Source organism: Phodopus roborovskii, unplaced genomic scaffold, assembly GCF_943737965.1.
Source record: "Phodopus roborovskii unplaced genomic scaffold, PHOROB, whole genome shotgun sequence".
Lineage (NCBI taxonomy): Eukaryota > Metazoa > Chordata > Mammalia > Rodentia > Cricetidae > Phodopus > Phodopus roborovskii.
In genome coordinates, this window is record NW_026126566.1 from 6,916,263 (window position 1) to 6,936,011 (window position 19,749).

At 43.4% G+C, this 19,749-nt stretch overlaps 2 protein-coding genes across 2 annotated transcripts; both read left to right on the plus strand.

The window, feature by feature from the left end:
• The first annotated feature begins 109 nt into the window (after window positions 1-109).
• On the plus strand, window positions 110-8,599 carry LOC127235163 (histidine--tRNA ligase, mitochondrial). Its single transcript, XM_051202384.1, has 13 exons — window positions 110-266; window positions 2,182-2,256; window positions 2,486-2,605; window positions 2,725-2,820; window positions 3,850-3,975; window positions 4,228-4,335; window positions 4,462-4,560; window positions 4,865-4,958; window positions 5,422-5,549; window positions 5,636-5,878; window positions 6,459-6,575; window positions 6,790-6,936; window positions 7,678-8,599. Exons 1-13 carry the CDS (start codon window positions 156-158, stop codon window positions 7,735-7,737), a joined length of 1,524 nt encoding a protein of 507 aa, XP_051058341.1. The 5' UTR covers window positions 110-155; the 3' UTR covers window positions 7,738-8,599.
• Window positions 8,600-10,544: 1,945 nt separating this feature from the next.
• Window positions 10,545-15,992, plus strand: Zmat2 (zinc finger matrin-type 2). Its single transcript, XM_051202279.1, has 6 exons — window positions 10,545-10,673; window positions 11,007-11,100; window positions 12,216-12,339; window positions 13,446-13,519; window positions 13,967-14,112; window positions 14,947-15,992. Exons 1-6 carry the CDS (start codon window positions 10,656-10,658, stop codon window positions 15,088-15,090), a joined length of 600 nt encoding a protein of 199 aa, XP_051058236.1. The 5' UTR covers window positions 10,545-10,655; the 3' UTR covers window positions 15,091-15,992.
• Window positions 15,993-19,749: the final 3,757 nt, after the last annotated feature.

Genomic DNA, 19,749 nt, shown 5'->3' on the forward strand with positions numbered 1-19,749 from the left:
CGAGAGCGAAAACACTTCCGGTTCAGGGAGCGTGAGATATTTGGAGTTCGGTGTTACTCTCGACTAACTCCGACCTCAGGTGTTTTCAGGAGCTGGTGCTAGACTCTTCAGCTCTCTGTCGCCTTTGTGTTCCAGGAAGCCCGGCGTCCTGCTGCATGATGTCCCACCTGGGGCCCCTGCGCTGCGGCGCCTGGGCTTCGCTGCTCGGCCAGCTCCTGCGACCTCCGCACGCTGTGTGCATCCGGGCGGCAGGCTGTCACAGCCAGGTGAGCCACCCTGAGCCGGCTGCACCGACTTCCGGAGGGGGCCTCCTGGTCTGAAAACTTAGCTTTGCAGCCTATATTGTATTATTACAATTGTGTTTTTTAGTTTTTTAAAGGTTTATTTCTTTAATGTGTGTGGCTATTTTGCCTGCATGTATGTGTGCACTGCGTACGCGCCTGGAGCCAGCAGAGGCTGTGGTGAGCCACTCACCATGTGGTTGCTGGTGATGGGACCCAGGTCCTCTCAAAGATCCGTGTATCTCCATCTCTCCAGCCCTGAAATTGGTTTTTATTGGATGCTTTTGTCATTTTGTTATTGGAGCACTCTCAGAAGTTGAGGGTTTCATCTCCATTTTACAGTCGAGTAAGCGGAGAACACAGGGTTAAATGACTTACAGGGATACATAGCAACTAAATATTATAATGAGGTTTACTCTCAATCATCTGAAATTCTTGAACTTGATAGAATTTGAACCATATTTATATAGATAGTCTCCCAAGCTATAAATGAACCGAGTTCATGCACATGAAACGAATTTACCCTAAAATGAATCTCAAAAACATTTTCAGCGATAGTTGAATTTTGAAATTTGAATAAGGGGTATGGACTTGAACTCAGACCTCTCTTTAGGGACTTTACAAAGTATGGGATTACCACCTTTTGTATTTCTGGAAGGGCGTACAATCTTTGGGTCTTCAAACCTGATTTTTTTATAAGTACATTTATATATTAATTCATGTGTGTGAGTGTTGGTGTGCCATGACACATTTCTGTTCTTCACCTATGGGGTCTGGGGATTGAATTTAGGTGGTCATGATAAGTGTAGAGCACCATTACCCATAAGCCATTTCACTAGCACTAAGTCTCTCTCTGAAAGTAGATTTTTTTTTTCTTTTTCTTTTTTTTTTTTTTTTTTTTTTACCATCATGCTCAACAGGATCTTTTACTCATTTTAAGTCACAGCATTTTGCTAGTCTGTTATATCTTTTCCAATCAGGAAATTTATTCCTATCATTCCATAGGTTTTATTGTGTGTGAGTGTTCAGTGTGTGAGAGGACTGCTTGTGGGAACTGGTTTTCTCCTCTAACCATGTGAGTGGGTCCCAGGGATCTAACTCTGGTGGGCAGGTTTGGTGGATACCCACTGAACCATCTCCTTGGCCCAGGTTTGTACCTTTTTCTTGGGTTGGTTCTGTCTTTGTGTTCCATTTACCCTGTCTCCAGATCTGATAAATGACTTTATTTGTTTGTTTTTGAGACAGGGTCTCACTATGTAGCCTTGGTTGGCCTAGAGCTCACTGTATAAATTAGGTTGACCTTAAACTCATAGTAATCTGCCTGTCTGTGCCTCCTGACTGCTGGGTATAAAAGCATGTGCCACCTTTTTTACTATTTGAGTAAGATCTGAGAATTGGAGATCCTTTGGCTTATTTGTTTGAGACAGGGTCTTACTATGTTGCTCCAACTGTCCTGGAACTCACTCTGTAGACCAGGCTGGCCTCATACTCACAGAGAGCCTCCTGCTTCTGTCTCCTAAATGCTGGGATTACATATGTGTGCTACCATGTCTAGCTGAGAACTGGAGTTCTAATTCTTACTTGAAAAAGTTTAGTGATGGAAGTTGTGGGTTCTGTTTCTTTATTATTCTCAGGGGTTTCAACTTTTTCAGACATTTAAAAACTCCAAGCAGTGAAGAAGCTTGTGTAATAAAGACTGGACTTATTATGTATTACAGGCATAATTGGAAATTCAAAGTGAATTATTGAGGGTGAAAGGTCAGGGTAGACAAAATGGTGTTCAGGAAACTTTTTGCGTGGGATAAAAGGTTTTCTGAGGTTGATGGTCCACAGGGTCAAAGATGTCATAGATCGGGCCAGTGTCCAGAGAAGGCACATCTCATATTCCTTTTTCTCCCAGGTTGCACAGGCAGTGTTAACATCCCAACAGAAGCCACATCAAGAGAAACCAAATTTTATCATCAAGGTTCCAAAGGTAACACACACCCTTTGCCCACCCGTCTGTCAGAGCACTAAGGAGGGCAAGCCTGCTCTCCTTACCTCTCCTGTTTAACCTAAATCTTTTTTGGGGGAAGGGGCTGTTTTATTGTTCTTGAAATTCTAGATGGGGGCTCAGGTTAGTTTTCTACCTTAGATTATAGACATGATTTAACCTTTGGCCTTAAATGGTCTTGATTTTTACTTTGACTACTTTTGTTTTCCAGGGCACCAGGGATTTAAGTCCTCAACAGATGGTTGTGAGGGAGAAAATTCTTGAGAAGATTATTAGCTGCTTTAAACGTCATGGGGCAAGGGGGTTGGACACACCCGCGTTTGAGCTAACAGTAAGTGCAGAAGGTGCTGAGAATACCGTTGTTTCCCAGCCTTCAGTTTCCCATTGGCTTCTCATCTGTGTTCCCTAGTCAGTCACTGAGTGGTGGCTTGTTCTGTCTGACTCTTGCAGGAAATGCTCACCGAGAAGTATGAAGACAACTGTGGGCTCATGTACGATTTGAAGGATCAAGGTGGAGAGTTGTTGTCTCTTCGATACGACCTTACTGTATCCTTCCTGACCTGTTTTCTGCTTGAATCCAGAGGACTCAAGGGAGTAGAGGGATTTTGGCAGAAGGGAGTAGAGGGATTTTGACGGTACCTCTCATTTCCGATTTTTCCTAGGAGGCAATTCTGACATCAGAGCCTAACCTCTAAAGGCCCTGTTATTTAACTTCTGTGCGTGTGGATTCTCTTTTGAGGAAGTTTGCAGAAACAGAGATTATTGACCCTAGCTCCAGAGATTCCCTAAGTGCTATCACTGGAGTGGTACTGTGCATGTAAGAGGAAATTGATTATTGTGTGTGTGTAGATGGTGTGTATGTGGACATGCATGTGCAGATCAGAGGACAACTTTGTGGAATCAGTTCTCTCCTAACTCCAGTGTGGATTCTGGGGATAGAACTCAGATTGCCAGACTTGCACAGCATGCCCCTTCCCCACCTGCACTGTATTGCAGATGCTAACCCAGAGGTTCTCAACCTGTGGGTTGTGACCCCATAGGGGTTTAATATCAGATATTTACATTACAATTTATAACAGTAGCAAAATTACAGTTAGGAAGTAACAACAACATTAATTTTATATTTGGGGTTCACCACAACACAAGGAACTGTATTGAAGGGTCACAGCATTAGGAAGATTGAGAACTGCTGCTCTAAATAGAATTCTGGAAAATATGCCTGTAGTCTTTGGTCTGTACCTTCAGAAATAGGATTTTAAATTGTAGGCAAATTTTGTTCTCAAACTTTACAGCTTGACAGCCCTGAATGGGAGAAAATGGATTAGGCCCACGTTCCTGAGTCATTTCTATTCCTGCCTCTCTTTTCTAGTCACCTTTCATTTTCAGTAACTGAGATACCTTCATCCATACCAGCACTGCCAGGCTTCAGAGACAATGGGAAACAACCCTGGAAAGGTCCATGTTCTCATTCTTTAAGATAAGGATGATTTCTAGGAACCCAGTTTTTCCTCCTGTCTGAATAGGGGGTATAAACATTGAACATAGTATCTTTCTTCCTCAACCTGTTTACATAAGGTCCCTTTTGCTCGCTATCTGGCCATGAATAAACTAAAGAAGATGAAACGATACCAAGTTGGAAAGGTGTGGCGACGAGAGAGCCCGGCCTTAGTCCAGGGCCGCTACCGGGAGTTCTGCCAGTGTGTGAGTGACATGACTGGGGTATCAGAGTTGAGTGATAGTGAGGTTGGGGATTAGCAGATGAGTGGCAGGTTTGTTTTTCTCCCTTTTTGTTTGTTGAGATAGGTATTTGAGACATCTATGTATTCCTGACTGTGTTGGAACTGACCAGGCTGGCCTTGAACTCACTGAGAGATCCATCTGCCTCTGCTTCCCAAGTGCTGGCATTAAAGGTGTGTGCCACTATGCCTGGCTTGCTTTCTCTTTTTCCTGTAGGATTTTGACATTGCTGGTGAATTTGACCCTATGATCCCTGATGCAGAATGTCTGAAGATCATATGTGAAATCCTAAGTGGATTGCAACTGGGGGACTTTCTCATTAAGGTGAGGGAGAAGTTTGGATTGGGCCTGTGAAATTGTCTTTGTACTGCTTTTATGAGTGAAGGGATGGTCATTGTTTTGAGGAAAAGGGCATTGATAGGACACGGGCTAATTCCATTGCGTTCACAGGTAAATGACCGGCGGGTTTTAGATGGGATATTTGCTGTCTGTGGTGTTCCTGAGGACAAGTTCCGTACCATCTGTTCATCAATAGATAAACTAGACAAGGTAACAAAACATACTTTAAACAGACCCTATCTGGATTTCTTCCCTGCCCTCTAATCCATGTCATTAGGGAATAAGGAGACCATGGCTGGAAGTAGCTATTTATGGGAAAGAAAAGGTTAAGGAGACATTTTTTAAACAAAGTCTGAGTTAAGTCATACAGTGGGGATTGTGGCTGGGTTTCTTAAGTTGCCTCTGAATTTACTGTTAGTCTCTTAAGATGTCTATATCACATGAAAATGAGATGTCCTGCCTCAGTTAGGTAAGAGGAGCTTGGGGTTGAGCTAATGTTTGGGTCTTAATGCAGATGTCTTGGGAAGATGTAAGACATGAGATGGTGGCAAAGAAAGGCCTTGCTCCTGAGGTGGCTGATCGAATTGGGGAGTATGTCAAGTGTCGTGGTAAGTAAGAACCAGGGTCTTCAGAGCCATGATAGATCAGGCTGAGGGCCACATGGGTCCAGCTTCTATCTCTGCATCAACTCCAGAGTCTGTCCTGGATAAAGTCTCTGCTTTATGTATTGTAACTGCTTTATGTCTTGTGGGCAAAGACAGAAGCAGAGAGGAAGGTCTGGCCAGGAAGGTTGTGGTCCTTTTAAAGACAATGAGCAAGTTGGACTAGAGCAGATAAATTTAAGTTGGCTCTGGTGGCACATGTTTTTAATCCCAGCAATCAAGAGGCAAGGGCAGTTGGATCTCTGTGTGTTGGTGCCCAGCCTGGTCTACATTGTGATTTCCAGGATAGCCAGGGCTATCAAAACAAGCAAACAAAAACCCCAAACAAAACAACAACAAAAACCTAGGTAAATTCAGATAAAATACACCTGGGTAAACAGCATAGACTTTCCCTGACTTTTCTCCCCAGGGGGGATATCCTTGGTAGAGGAATTGTTCAAGGATCCCAGGCTGTCCCAAAGCCAGCGGGCCCTGCAGGGCTTGTGGGACCTGAAGCTGCTATTTGAATATCTGACTTTATTTGGAATTGCTGAAAAGGTAGGCAGAGCTGGGATCGGACCTTCTGCTGAGCTCTTAGCTTCTCAGAGTCTGGTCTGGGACTGACTATAGCTTTTCTCTTACAGATCTCCTTTGACTTAAGTCTGGCCCGGGGCCTGGACTATTACACAGGAGTGATCTATGAAGCAGTACTACTGCAGTCTCCAGGACAGGCTGGAAATGAGGCTCTGAATGTGGGTAGTGTGGCCGCTGGTGGCCGCTATGACAGGCTGGTAGCCCAGTTTGATTCCAAGGGCCATAACGTGCCCTGTGTGGGATTGAGCATTGGAGTAGAGAGAATCTTCTACCTTGTGGAGCAGAAGATGAAGGTAGGTCCTAGGTAGAGGTGAAGTGATCTTGAAAGTTAAGTAGTTTCTGGAGGTGCATTTGGATTTTTATTTTTTTATTTTTTTAATGATCATTTTGCTTTTTGGAATTGATTGATAATGCAAAGGAAATGTCTTCCCTCCCTCCTTCCCTCCCTCCTTTTCTTCCTCCTTTCTTCCCTTCCTCCTCCCTACCTCCCCCTTCCTTTCAAGATTGATTCTACCTTTATGTGTATGAGTGTTCAGCCTGGATGTATGTGCATGTGTGGTGCCATTGGAGGTCTGAAATGGGGGTTCAGAGCTATGGGTGGTTGTGAGCCACCATGTCAGTGTTGAGAACTGAACTTGGGTCCTCTGAAAGAACAAGTACTCTTAACTGCCGAGCCATCTCTTCAGCTCTTCCCTCCCTCTTTGTTCCCCCTGTCCCCTTTCTTATAAAAGAGCTTTCTGAAACAGGATTTCTTTCTGAGCTCAAGTTGGCCTGAACTTAGGGTCTTCCTGCCCTAGGCACCTGAGTGCTGGGATTACAGCTGTGAGAGCTACCCTAGACTGTAGTTTTAGTTTGTTTTCTCTGTTTTATCAGGCTTCTGGTGAAAAGGTTCGAACCACAGAGACCCAAGTGTTTGTGGCCACACCCCAGCGGAACTTTCTCCGAGAACGGTTGAAGCTAATTGCAGAGCTTTGGAATGCTGGGATTAAGGTATGATGGCATTGGTATCACCATGATCTGGGTGTATGTGGACATGATGTTCATGGCTCATTTCTACCATATGCCCACAGTGGTACTCAGTACATTTTTAGCTTACCACTAGAGGGCTAGCTACTTATTTCTGGCTCCCTTGGAAATGTATGTTCTTGGGCATTTATGTGCTACAACCACTTTAAGTCCCCAACTGTCTTTTTGTCCTTTTCAGGCAGAGATGCTATACAGGAACAATCCTAAACTGTTAACCCAGCTGCATTATTGTGAGAAAACAGACATTCCTTTGATGGTCATCATTGGTGAGCAAGAACGGAAAGAAGGTGTCATCAAGCTCCGTTCAGTGGCCAGCAGAGAAGAAGTGAGTGGGAGCTTGCAGAAACACAGAGTTCCAAATGTTCTACCTCCACCCTTTTAAAGACAGGCTCTCACAAAAAGCAGAACAAAAAAGAAACTGTAATTCAAGGCCAGCCTGGTCTACAGAGCGAGTTCCAGGACAGGCTCCAAAGCTACACAGAGAAACCCTGTCTCAAAACACCAAAACCAAAACCAAAACAAAACAATAAAGACAGGCTCTCACTGTAGCTCAGACTGGCCTGGGACTGTCACCTAGGCTTTCCTTGAAACTTTGACCTTCCTGCTTCAACCTCTTAAATGCTGTGGCAACCAGCATATAGTGTTATGCTTAAATCCCAGATTCCTGTTTTTGAGACAGGGTTTCTCTGTGTAGCTCTGGCTGTCCTGGAATTCGCTCTGTAGATCAGGCTGGCCTTGAACGCAGAGATCCACCTGCCTCTGCCTCCTCAGTACTGGGATTAAAGGTGAGCGCCACCACCACCCCGCTGATCCCAGATTCTTTTCAGAGATATATTCTCTGAGGAAATACGTTTAAAACTTTTTCTTTTAAATTATATTTATTTGTGTGTAAGTGTATTTGTGTACATATATCCCCTCCATGTGTGTACATGTTACCTTATAGGCATCACATCTCTCCTTCCACCAAATGGGTCTCAGGTGTAAATAGTGAGTGAATTTGGAAAAACTGGCCAAGACATTAGTATCATTTTCTTGTTTGTCACACAAAGATTCTCTTATGTTTTAGGTGACCATTAATCGAGAAAGTCTTGTGGCTGAAATTCAGAAGCGACTGTCTGAGTCTTGATTGTTGCCTGATTTCCATCTGCTGCCCTTAGAAGAACAGTTTTCATCTAGGACTGAGTTCTGGTGGATGTTGTAACAGCTGGCCAGCATGGATGTCATACAAGTGCCTTCTGCCTCCTTCCATGCTGCATACAGAAGTAAACAGTTCTAAGGATTAGCAGCTACTCTGCTTGAGCAAACATGGGTGGCGTGCAAAAGAGGCACACTCTAGCTGCAAAGGCAAATCTGAAGTGCCTGTGAATTCTGTTGAGAGATGTTAAGATGGTTACTATGATCAAGACTCTGAACCATTGAAGTGAGAAGCTAAATATATGCTTTACTTTTAACTGTAACATGGGAACCAGATTTTGGAGAATTTATCTACATCGGACTATGGTTTGTTTGTAGAGTATTAATAAGACAGCAAGAATGGACAGTGAACAGAGATGATGTCCAAGGACCCAAGAGTGCCTCTGTTGATTCTTCCAGTTAACAGTAGACGGATGAGGCTGTTTAATAATTTTGGACATTGGACTTAATGGATGATAAGTTAGTGATCTGATCTTTTGAGATTTTGGACACCATTCCTTTTGCCATCCCATAACCTGCTCAGGAGGTTGTTCTAGAGTGGCAATATAGTATGTTACATTTCAAAAATGTTCTAGTGGGCTGGAGCGATGGCTTACTGATTAAGGGTGCATATTGCTTTTGCAGAGGACCTGAGTTCAGTCCCAGCATCCACACCAGGGTGATTACAGCTACCTGTAATTCCAGTACCAGGGGATTTGAGGCCTTCTCCTCAGCTCCATAGACACCTGCACTTAATGTGCACATACACACAGACCCACACACATAATTAAGAATAAAATAATTTTAAAAAGTAAGTCTACTTTGAGTAATTTGTTACCAAAGGATTAATTTGTGTAGACCTTAGAAAATGCTTAAATATATACTGGAGAGTCCTGTGAGCACGTAACCTTTCTAGGATGATACTTCTTATTCAGTGAAGGAAATGGTTAGAATTCCTTCTCTCTCCCACCAACTTGTATGTACAGTCATGCTGCTAAAAATTAACATTAGGGCAGATGAGTTGGCTCTGCAGGTGAGGACTATGACCTGAGTTTTATCCCTAGAGTCCACATGGTGGGAATGCAGATTTTCTTGGGCTGTTCTCTGGCCTCTACACACTTGCTGTGACATGCGAGGCATATATGCAGGCTTATATACAAAATGAAATGTAAAAAGCAAAACCCCACCAAAACATCAATTTACAGCAGGGGATATAGCTCCCTTGATAGAATACTTGTCTAGTACTTGGGAAGTGAAAGCAGGAAGATGAGAAGTTCACAGTCAGCTTTGGGGCCAGGCAAAGTGGCACAGGATTTTTAATTCTACACAAAGGGAGTAGAAGCAGTCCAATTGTTTGTGAGTTTAGACCAGCCATGGCTACATAGTGAAACCCTGTCTAAAAATAATTAAGTTGTGGTGCACATCTTTAATTCCAGCACTTGGAGGCAGAGGCAGGTGGATCTCTGAGTTTGAGGCCAGCCTGGTCAACAGAGTGAGTTCCAGGACAGCTAGAGCTACAAAGCAAAACCAACAAATAAATCAACAAACAAGCAAATAAAAAATAATTAAAAATTCAGCCTTGGATTTACATGAGATCATTTTTCAAAATAACAAAACCTCTGCCTAGTGGTGCGAATGTTTAATGGTTGCAGTGGAGTGGTGGGGCAGAGGCTGTAGAATCTCCTTGAGTTTGAGGTCAGCTAAACAAGAATAAAGACTGAAACAAAAGCAGAACACAGACAGGAATAGGGAGGATGCTCAGACAAGCGGTTGGATGAAGAGGGAAAGCAACCTCCCAGAGGGAGGTTTTTCTTTGTTGGGAAAACAGATGAGCAGAATCTTGTGACTCCAATAATACACCAAAGAAACTTTACAAAGAGTTTCAGGTCAGACAGGGCCAAATCTTGTCTCAAAACATACCACTCCTATAATCCTAGTACTTCTAAAGTGGTGTCAAGAGGTTCAGTTCAGTCATCCTCTGCATCATAGTCTGGCACACATGAGACTTTCTCAAGCACTACCCTTTCCCACAAACTTGTCAGAGTGCTGAGTGCTTCATTCTAGGACTACTGGCTGATGAGTTTCAAGATTATTGTACTGTATAAACTGAGTTTAAATTATCTCCAGTCATGGAAATGAGTGCAACCAAAGAGAAGCATGTTTCAAGGGAAAAGAGCCCGAATGTAAATGTGCTTGTCCTTTGTGCATACTTTAGAGCCAGGCTCATAGTACATGCTGGTGAATGGGGCACCAGAGCCACTGATAAGTCTTTTAGCCTTTAAAATAAGGGTTACTAGGTAAAGTGCAGCTCAGTTGGTGGAGTGTTTGATAACATGAACGAAGCTCTGGGACTGAGCTCCAGCACCACATGAACGGGGCATGGTGGCTCATGTCTGTAAACCCAGCACTTGGGAAGTGGAGGCAGGGGAACCAGAAGTTCAAGACTACTCTCCACTACACAGCCAATTAGAGTCCAGTCTGAGCTACTGGAGAACTTGTCTTTAAAAAACAAAAAAGTTTAGAAACACTGAAGATGCAGGTAAATTTGTTTAAGATTATGGGGCATTGTTTCCGAACCTCCAATTCTTTGTAAAATAAAGGAGGTGAGCTATTATTCTTCCAATGCTTGTTTTGAAAGACATGCGAAAAACGTTGGCTTTGCCCTTACTTCCGTGTTGCTTCATGCTCCTTTTGCGCTTGCGCCGTCTCCTTGGAGTAGAGGGCGGGGCTAACAGGACAGCCTTAGAATCGCTCCAGTCCTTAACGCAGTTAGAATGCGAGGCTCGAATCTTATTGGAGCGTGATCTTGCCTTATGGCTTCCGGGAGCGTTTTACGGCATTTTACGGGTTTCCATTCACTTCGCTGTGAAGATGGCGTCGGGCAGCGGGGTAGGTGTTGGTGTGAGGAGGTTTGAGGGGTCTGGGGTGGTTTTTCAGAGCTAAATAGAGACAGACTATAAGACTTAGCCAACTTCCTGACACCTCTTCTTGATCTCAGGTCCAAGGTTCGAGAACTCCCCCCCGTAAGGCCTTGGCGCAGGGACGGTGGAGTCTCGGAAGTCTCTCGGTTTGGGGTCCCGAGTACCCCAGACCCCAGGCGTTCCAGAGAGACTTCTCTTTCGAAAGGTCCTGGGGCCGCCTTAGTGACAGTTAGGCGGTTCCCTTAGTTTCTTCAAGGGAACAGGCACAACGACGGATCTTGAGCACTTTTTCCCCCTACAGACAAAAAACTTGGACTTTCGCCGAAAGTGGGACAAAGATGAATACGAGAAGCTTGCGGAGAAGAGACTCACAGAAGAGAGAGAAAAAAAGGATGGTGGGTGCTCCTTCATGAAGGGCTAAGGGGATGGTAGGGTTGATGCCGTGGCTTCAGAAGAAATGCCCCAGCAACAGGATAGTTTGCTGGTTAGTGTGTGAGGTCAAGCATGCAAAAACAAAAACAAACAAACAAAAAAAAAAACCAACAAGAAAGAAACCACCCTTAAGCTTCTTTCTTTTCTTTTACGGGAGCTGCCCCAGGGTGTGGTCCATATTCAGGGTGGGTTTTCCCATCTTAAATGATCCACATCCCACTCCACCCCCCACCCCAACAAATATAAAAAATAAACTGCAAACAAGGGCCCAGCGGCTTGGGTTTGGTTGATTCCATATGTAGCCAAGTTGACAAGCATCAGATGGCATGAAGACACTGAACATTATGCTATGGAGTATGAGTTCCCCTCTTTTGAAAGGTTTGCTTCTAGCAAATATTCAGAACGTTTCAGTTGAATTGGACAACCCATAGGAAATGCTGTAAAGTTTGCTGGCTTTAAAGTTGAGAAAAAGCCAGGTATTGGTGGTGCACACCTATAGTTCCAGCACTCTGGAGGGAGGTAGAGGCAGGCAGATCTCTGTGAGTTCAAGGCCAGCCTGGTCTAAAGAGCGAGTTCCAGGACAGGCTCCAAAACCACAGAGAAACCCTGTCTCAAAATAAATAAATAAATAAATAAATAAAGTTGAGAAAAGCTCTTGAGAGTTAAAATTATCATCCCAAGTCTGAGGCCATCGTGGTCTACATCATGGGTTCCAGGCCAACTAGAGTTTTTTTCTGGCCTCTTAACTGCTGCATAAAATATCTGTTGTGTCCCTTCCTTGAGGAATCCAAATAAAAGAAAGAGTAGTCATTTGAATTTTGGGGTTCATACATTTCTTTCCCTTTCTGGCTAAGAAATTAATACAGTTGATCCCCATATTCAGGATATGGAGGCAGGTGGATCTCTGTGAGTTTGAGCCAGCCTAGTCTACAAAATGAGTTCTGATGCAGCAAAAGCTACACAGAGAAACCATGTCTTAAAAACAAACAAATATAAGAAAGGAAGAAAGATGGAGGAAGGAAGGAAGGAAAAAAGAAATTGTAATATTGAAGGTACCCTCTTTCTCATTCTATTTCAGGAAAACCAGTGCAGCCTGTCAAACGGGAGCTTCTTCGGCACAGGGATTACAAGGTGGACTTGGAGTCCAAGCTTGGGAAGACAATTGTCATTACCAAGACAACCCCACAGTCTGAAATGGGAGGGTGAGTAGATTTTTGTCCTTCTCTAGTACCAATGCTGGCTTAATAAACTATATTGGTTTTAGGATGTGTTGAGATCTCTGTTGAGATCTCAGGCTAGGGATGGCACCCTTATTGACCATAACTCAATGGTTTGTTTTTCTTTGCCCCCTGAAGTTTGAAGTCTACTCAGTCCCAATTTCTAGGAGGGGTTCTGTGGGCTGCTTCCTGTCATTTGTGTACTACTTTCCTGATGTCTTCAAAGGGGTTATATAATCTGTCGGGAAGGCACTGGGGTGTTTTAGGTGAAGCTGCTAACTGTAGTTGTTATACACCAAGACTGTGACCTATACAAGGGTTCCACAGAGGTTGCCAGACTTTTGCCACCAGTCCTTCAAGACTATAAAGGTAGAATTTGCATCAGGAGAATCATGAGATAATAGTTAGCTACACTTCTGCAGATGTTTTAGCTGTCTTTGTTGTATAAATTAGCAAGTTAAATATTAAGGGTCATGTAATAATAATAATAGCTCATAGTATCGTGGACATGGAATTGAGGGGTAGTTCAGAATCTTGGAGGTTCTGAATCAGTCTCCAATGAAGCTGCAATCATGGAACTGGCTAGGTTTGCATTCACTGAGGCTTAAATAAAGTTAGAAGATCCTCTTCCAGGCTCTCACATGCCTATGGTTTGGAGACTGAAGTTCATCCTGTGGGCCAATTTGTGAAGTATAAAGAGATGAGTTTCCCTAAACCAAGTCATCCCCACATACCTGCTCTTAGGAGGCTGAAGCAAGAGGATTGCTGCAAAGTTATAGCCTACTTGAGCTACAGGTTTAGAAGGGTTAGAGCTTTTCTGTAAAAAAAAACGAAAGAAAGAAAAAAACAAAACAAAACAAAACAAACCCCAAAAAACTCAGGCCTGTGGCACACACATAAAATGTAATTCTAGCACTTAAGGAGGGTCAGGATGAGCTCTGCAAATCTGAGTCAGTCCCAGGCCAGTTAATGTCATGATTAATAAAACATACTTCATATAAGTTTACCAAAAAGTTGAATTTCTTCACTGAAAATAGTTAAGCTCCTTAAAAATCAGATTGAACCATGTGCTGTTTCTTCCTGTTTATCAGCTACTACTGCAATGTCTGTGACTGTGTGGTGAAGGACTCCATCAACTTCCTGGATCACATTAATGGAAAGAAACGTAAGACTTGGAGGTAGTTCATGATTGGAGCTAGGATTGGGTTTTAAAGGTCTGTTTGAGGGGAAATGTGGTAGAGTGGTTTTCTTAGGCTCTTTGTGTATGTGCGTGTGTGTGTGTGTGTGTGTGTACGCCTTTACTTATGTGTATTGCTGAGTATATGACTCCTGTGCAAGAGCACAGAGGCTAGAGGGGGAGGTTCGCTGACCTGGTTGATAATCTACGTGGTAAATGCAGTTAAAAACTTCATGCTTGTTATCTGGGACTGCCACTTATGAGAGCAGGTGAGACCCAGAGTTTCTTTTAGCCATAATTATTTTTGTTATGTATTTTATTATGAAAATATTAATAAAAAAAAGCAAGGACCAGACTTTTTGAGGGGCTGAGAATAATAACTTTTTGAGGGGCTGAGAATAACAACTGGTTATCTTCACTGTTAACCTCACCCAGATCAGCGAAACCTGGGTATGTCTATGCGCGTGGAACGCTCTACTCTGGATCAGGTAAAGAAGCGTTTTGAGGTCAACAAGAAGAAGATGGAAGAGAAGCAGAAAGATTATGACTTTGAGGAAAGGATGAAGGAACTCAGAGAGGAGGTGAGGCTCTCCTGACCCTGCTCCCCACTTTACATTTTTACCTTGTGAATCATAGGCTCTTCCTTGGCTCACTCTCCGATCTCCAGTCTTGTTCCTGGATTTCTGTGTACTAGGGCATCCTTGTTTGAGACTCATGAGAAATGGCTCAAAAGCTATCCATTTTTCTTTGGCTTTTCAGAATAGAGTGCTTGGTGATTATTCTTTCATTTGATTTTGGTTTTTTTGTTTGTTTTGTTTTTAGTTTTTGGAGACAGCTCATTTGGTTTACTTCCCAATGCCATCCTATCCATGCATGTAATACAGCTTCCCCTGTACTTTTTACTCCTTTTTATACTATAAAAGGGATTAGCTAAATGCAACTAGTTCCTAGTTGGCTTATGGCTCCAGGTTATAGGGTCAGAAGCCTTTTTCTTTGATTTGTTTGCATGAATTCTGGGGAAGTTAATTAAGTGTACTTAATTTTCTGCATGGGAGATCTTTAGATAATATTTACACAGAACTGAGAACAGATCTTAGTATATGCTGTATTCCCCAGGGTGTTGTCTGGTTAGAACTAGAGATGAACTAGGGTGTATAATAAAGAACTCCAGAGGCTTAATGAATCTCTTCTTATCCTTTAAAATCTTTTCTTACAATCTTCCTCCATTGCTGTCCTGAGAATCCGTCTCAGGGCCTCATGCATGCTGGACAAGTGCTTTATCACTGACCTTTTAATCTTTACTGTGGCTTTTGTCATGCTTCATGATGGAAAAGAAACCTGAAGCTCACATATCTCAACAATATCAGCTCTGGAGTGAACTGATTCTGAGTAATTTTCTCTCCTTTGCTCTTTAGGAGGAAAAGGCTAAAGCATACAAGAAAGAGAAACAGAAGGAGAAGAAAAGGAGAGCTGAGGAGGACTTGACATTTGAGGAGGATGATGAGATGGCAGCTGTGATGGGCTTCTCTGGCTTTGGTTCTACCAAGAAAAGTTACTGAGGCATTCTCTTTGGCCTAACTTTGGCCTATACTGGACCTAACTTTGAGTGTGTGTTGAGGTGGGGTGGGGTGTCATTTCTTTTTTGGGTACTGGAGAAAGTCCTTAAGAGTGTTAATGGGCAGGGCTAGAGGGTGGGTTTTTGTGGTTTCCTCTACATTGCCGGAGGGCACAGGATGAAGAGGTGATGCTGTGGTAGGTTCCGTCAGCCTCAGTATATAACAGGAGCCACAGAACCTCTGCCCATCTATGTTCCCAATAAAGAAAAACCTCCCTCTTTGAGGCTGCTTTTCCCAACTTCCCCTGCATCTTTCCCTCTTCATCTCTCCAGCCTCTTGTCTGAACATCCTCCTTTTTCCTGTGCCCTGCTTTTGTTTTAATCTTGACTCTTGTTCAGCAGCAGAAGGGTTATCTGGGTTTCCAGTATACCGGTGCTGGCATATCCTTGGCCAGCTCTTCCTCCCGCCCCACCCATCGGTTCTCTAGCCACCTGTGCATGCATGTGACTTCTGCCTGGGTCAATGTGTGTGTGGGTATGTGTGCATGATATGTCACAAAGAGGGGGCCTGAGCTAGAATCTCAGAGCATTGCTGCCCTGGGGCCTGATGTTCTTGGTTTCCTTGGTGCATGTAACAGGAAATTAAATGGGATGAGTGTTTGGTGTGGCTTGTGTCTGCTGAGTTTTTAACATTGTTTCTCCAGTTTCACTTCACTGAGGATTTCTGTTTTTGTCTTCCTCGGGAACAGGTTCTTGGAAGAACCTGTTTGATGCAAAAAAGAATGAAAACAACAAGACAAAAGAATCTAAAACCACACAAACTAACTCTGGGAGACCTTGGTTCTCAGACACTGTTCAACATGTACAATAAATGACAGATTGGGTCTGTTTCACATTTGTTGGGAACATTTTCATATCATTTTTTTGTCCCACAACTTCCTATACTAAGGATTTCCACATAGAGCCTTTTCATTTGAACATCCCCATCCCCAGCCCCACCCCCTGTACAGGTTTCCTCAGTGTGAGTTTTTCCTTTGTTAATAGGATCTATCCCTTTGAGAGTCTGAACAAAACAGGTTAGCCTCCTGTAATTTTAGCATCCTTCGGTTCTACCAGAAATGCTCAGGATTGAACCTAACTGTCTGCAGTTGGGCAGGCACTGGGTAACTCAAGTCTTGGCACTGTTGATGATGAGCTAGGTAAGCCTTTGTGGTTTTTGTTTTGTATTTTTGAGGCAGGGTCTTGTTTGTCTGGCCTTGGACTCAGAGATCCACCTACCTCAGCCTTTTCAATGCTGGGATTAAAGGTTTGTGCCTCTATGACTGGCCAGGTCTGTTTTGAGGTGTTGTTCTATGTATTATAGGATGTTGAGCAGCATCCCTGGCCTCCAGTTAAGTAAATGTCAGTAGTACTCCCTACCATTCAATTTGTAACAAAAATATCCTTCCCTGGGAATGGGTAAATGGTGCTCCCATTGAAATTGACTAAGAAACTCTTTCCCACGGGTGTAGCTTGTAAACTACATGACATAGATGTCAAAAAATGCACCCCCAACACTGAGAACTCCTGGATCACGTACTGTGCCTTGTGTAAGGTGAGATGGGGATGGGGGCAGAGGGGACAGTTTACATACAAGTCATGTAAACAGATGAAACTCCTTTTGCTGGCTCTATGCTCTCAATAAAGGGGTCCGTTTGAGTTAACAAGACTGCCATAATATGACTCTTTCTCTGACCCATGTAGTTCCTCATCTTCATGTAGTGTTTGAAACACTGGATCCCACAAAGCCCTGGACCTTACCCTTTGGGTCTGTGTGTAAGATTTCCTGATAGGTCTGCCTTCTGCTTAATGAATCCTCATAGAATCTGGCCATTGGGAGTGCTGTTTAATATTTGCATCCATATGTTGGCTCAATTCCTGACTCAGGAATTTAAATACAGTGTTAAGCGTGGTGATGTAACCCCAGTAATTGGGAAACAAAGCATTATTGCTATAAAATCATGGCCAGTCTGGTTTGTATAGCAAGACCTTGTAATAAAGAAACCTTACAGAATTTGCAGGTAAGTTCACATATGCATTCATTGGCAGGATTACTTACACTCCCTGTCCTAGAGAGAGTATCCTGGCTGAGTGATCTTTTTGATTTTTTTTTTTTTTTTTCTTTTCCTCAAGTCTGATAAGGTTTCAGTGAGAGGAGATTCTAACCTTGGGAAGTCACCCATTCAACTCAACAAAGATGAGTGTTTTCTGTCTACTATGATGAGATCATCTCTGCTATCTCCATTGTAATCATGTGGTCCAGGTTTTGTAAGCCCTGAGGATAGGTAAATGATGTGGCTAGGTTCTACTGGGGAGAGGGGAGGAAGGAGGATGGTTGTGGTGCATGCCTTTAGTCTCAGCACTTGGAAGGCAGAGGCAGATGAATCTCTGAGTAAGGCCAGCCTGGTCTACAAAGTGAGTTCAAGGACTGCAGGGGCTACACAGAGAAACCCTGTTTTAAAAAACCATACGCGTGCGCGCATGTGCATGCACACACACACACACACACACCAAGATGGGAGCTTGGAAGGTGGAAATGGTTGGATGGGAATTTAGAACACAGAACAATCCAAGATGACTCAAATCTCTGAAAGACAAGTTCAACCCATGGAAAATTTGTATTTTAGTTGAGTGTATCTGTTGTCCTACTTGTGTTAATTTATTAAAATGAGTATTTAGGAGATAAACTTTGAGACAATCTTAAGAGCCCCCTGCCTTGGTATCTCATGTACTTTGGGATTATAGGCACACATGACCATGCCAGGTAAAGTCATTGATATCTTCTGTAGCAAGGTAAGGGATTTGGTGGAATTGTTATTTGAAATACCCAGGAGCCAAGTGTGGTGAAGCATGCATTTATTTAATCTCATGACTCAGGAGGCAGGGGCAGCAGATCTCTGAATTCAAGGTCAGCCTGATCTGCATAGTGAGACCCTGTGTCAAACAAAACAAAAACGGAATGCAAGGTGGCTCTATGTCTTTTCAGAGAGCATCCCATGTAGCCTAGGCTGGCCTTGAACTCAATATGTATCCAAGGATGACCTTGAATCCTGTTCTTCCTGCTTCTACTTCCCCTAATGTTGGGATTATAGACATTTGCCACCAAATTGGCTGTAAGTATCTTTAAAAAACACTTGGGGGGCTGGGAATATAGCTCAGCTGATAAAGTGCTTGCTTAGCATGTGCAAAGCCCTAGGTTCAATCCCTGACAACTCCTATAACTGACTGTGTCAGGTGCACTGTAATCCAGGAGGGTCAGAAATTCAAGGTACATAGCAAGTTCTAGGCCCTGGTTATAATGAGACCCCGTCTACAGACAAAAAAAAAAAAAAAAAAAAAAAGATCTTGCATAGACTTTATGAGGTTTGACCCCCAGCCCTACAAAGACAAAAACAGGTTTGATGGGCACTCTATAATCCTCCCTACTATGGAGGTTGAGTCAGGAGAAGGGCAAGTTTAAGGGTCAACTTGGGTTAGACCTTGTCTCTAAAACAAAAGTCATACACAAATAGCATTCCTCTGTATATATCAATAGATACAAAGGAATGTTTAAAACTAGTACATTTAGCTCATGGACTCCAGACTGAAGCTGAGGAACCTGCATACGATGGAACCAGGCCCCTTGAACGTGGGTGTCAGTTGGGGAGCTTGGGCAGTCTTTGGGCCTCTGGCAGTGGATCCAGTATTTCTCCCTAGTGCATGAATGGGCATTTGGAATCAATTCCGTATGGAGGGACACTCTCTCAGCCTAGATACAGGGGGGAGGGCCTCGGTCCTGCCCCAAATGATGTGACAGATTTTGATGAACCCCCTTGGGAGGCCTCACCCTCCCTGAGGAGTTGATGGGGGTGGGATAGGGAGATGGTGGGGGAATGGAAGGATGGGAGGGATTGGGAACTGGGATTGGTATGTAAAATAAGATTGTTTTCAATTTAAATAAAAATTAAAAAACTACTGCATTTAAGGAAGACACTACAATGGAGGTATGTGCCACAAGAAAGCTCTCCAAGACTTAGTTTTGTTTTTGTTTGAGACAGATCTTACATATCCAGTCTCAGCCTTCACCTTCCAAATGCTATGTCTGAGACAGTTACCTAAATAAAAAGGATACCCATCAAACATTCATGGCAAAACAACAAAGTCCTACATCCTGTCTGAGAGAATTCACACTGGAATATTATGGAGGCTAACTGGAAAGAAAGGAATTTTTAGAAAAATTAGTTGTTTTCAGCATTTGAAATTATATGGTAGAACAAAAGTGAATATACATCTGGGAGAGCCGCTTTAAGCAGCGAAGTTCCAAACTCCGCCTGGAATAAACTTTGCAGTTTCCACTTCCTTAGGTGGGTGAGGCAGTGATTGAAAAAAGCTTATGGTAACACAGTGATGGCGAGGGTGGTTGCTGGATGAGCACAGAGGGGACTCAGCATGGGAAGGAGCTCTGTCCCGGGTGAGTGCAGGAGTCCGTGTAGGCGCGGGCACCGGGAAGCACTCGCCTAATGACTGGAGCGGGATCCGATTGGTCAGTCTCATACACCTATCACTGCAAAACGTTCAGGGATGACGTACGTATCTTACGCTCACAGTCTTGTAGTTATAACCAGGAAGCAGCTGCCGGGCTGGC

Coding starts and splice junctions, on each gene's coding strand:
- LOC127235163 (XM_051202384.1), top strand. CDS start 156: ATGATGTCCCACCTGGGGCCCCTGCGCTGCGGCGCCTGGGCTTCGCTG. Junction 4,336..4,461: donor TGGGGGACTTTCTCATTAAG/GTGAGGGAGAAG, acceptor TTGCGTTCACAG/GTAAATGACCGGCGGGTTTT. Junction 6,937..7,677: donor CAGTGGCCAGCAGAGAAGAA/GTGAGTGGGAGC, acceptor CTTATGTTTTAG/GTGACCATTAATCGAGAAAG.
- Zmat2 (XM_051202279.1), top strand. Junction 11,101..12,215: donor AGAGAGAGAAAAAAAGGATG/GTGGGTGCTCCT, acceptor ATTCTATTTCAG/GAAAACCAGTGCAGCCTGTC. Junction 12,340..13,445: donor CCACAGTCTGAAATGGGAGG/GTGAGTAGATTT, acceptor CCTGTTTATCAG/CTACTACTGCAATGTCTGTG.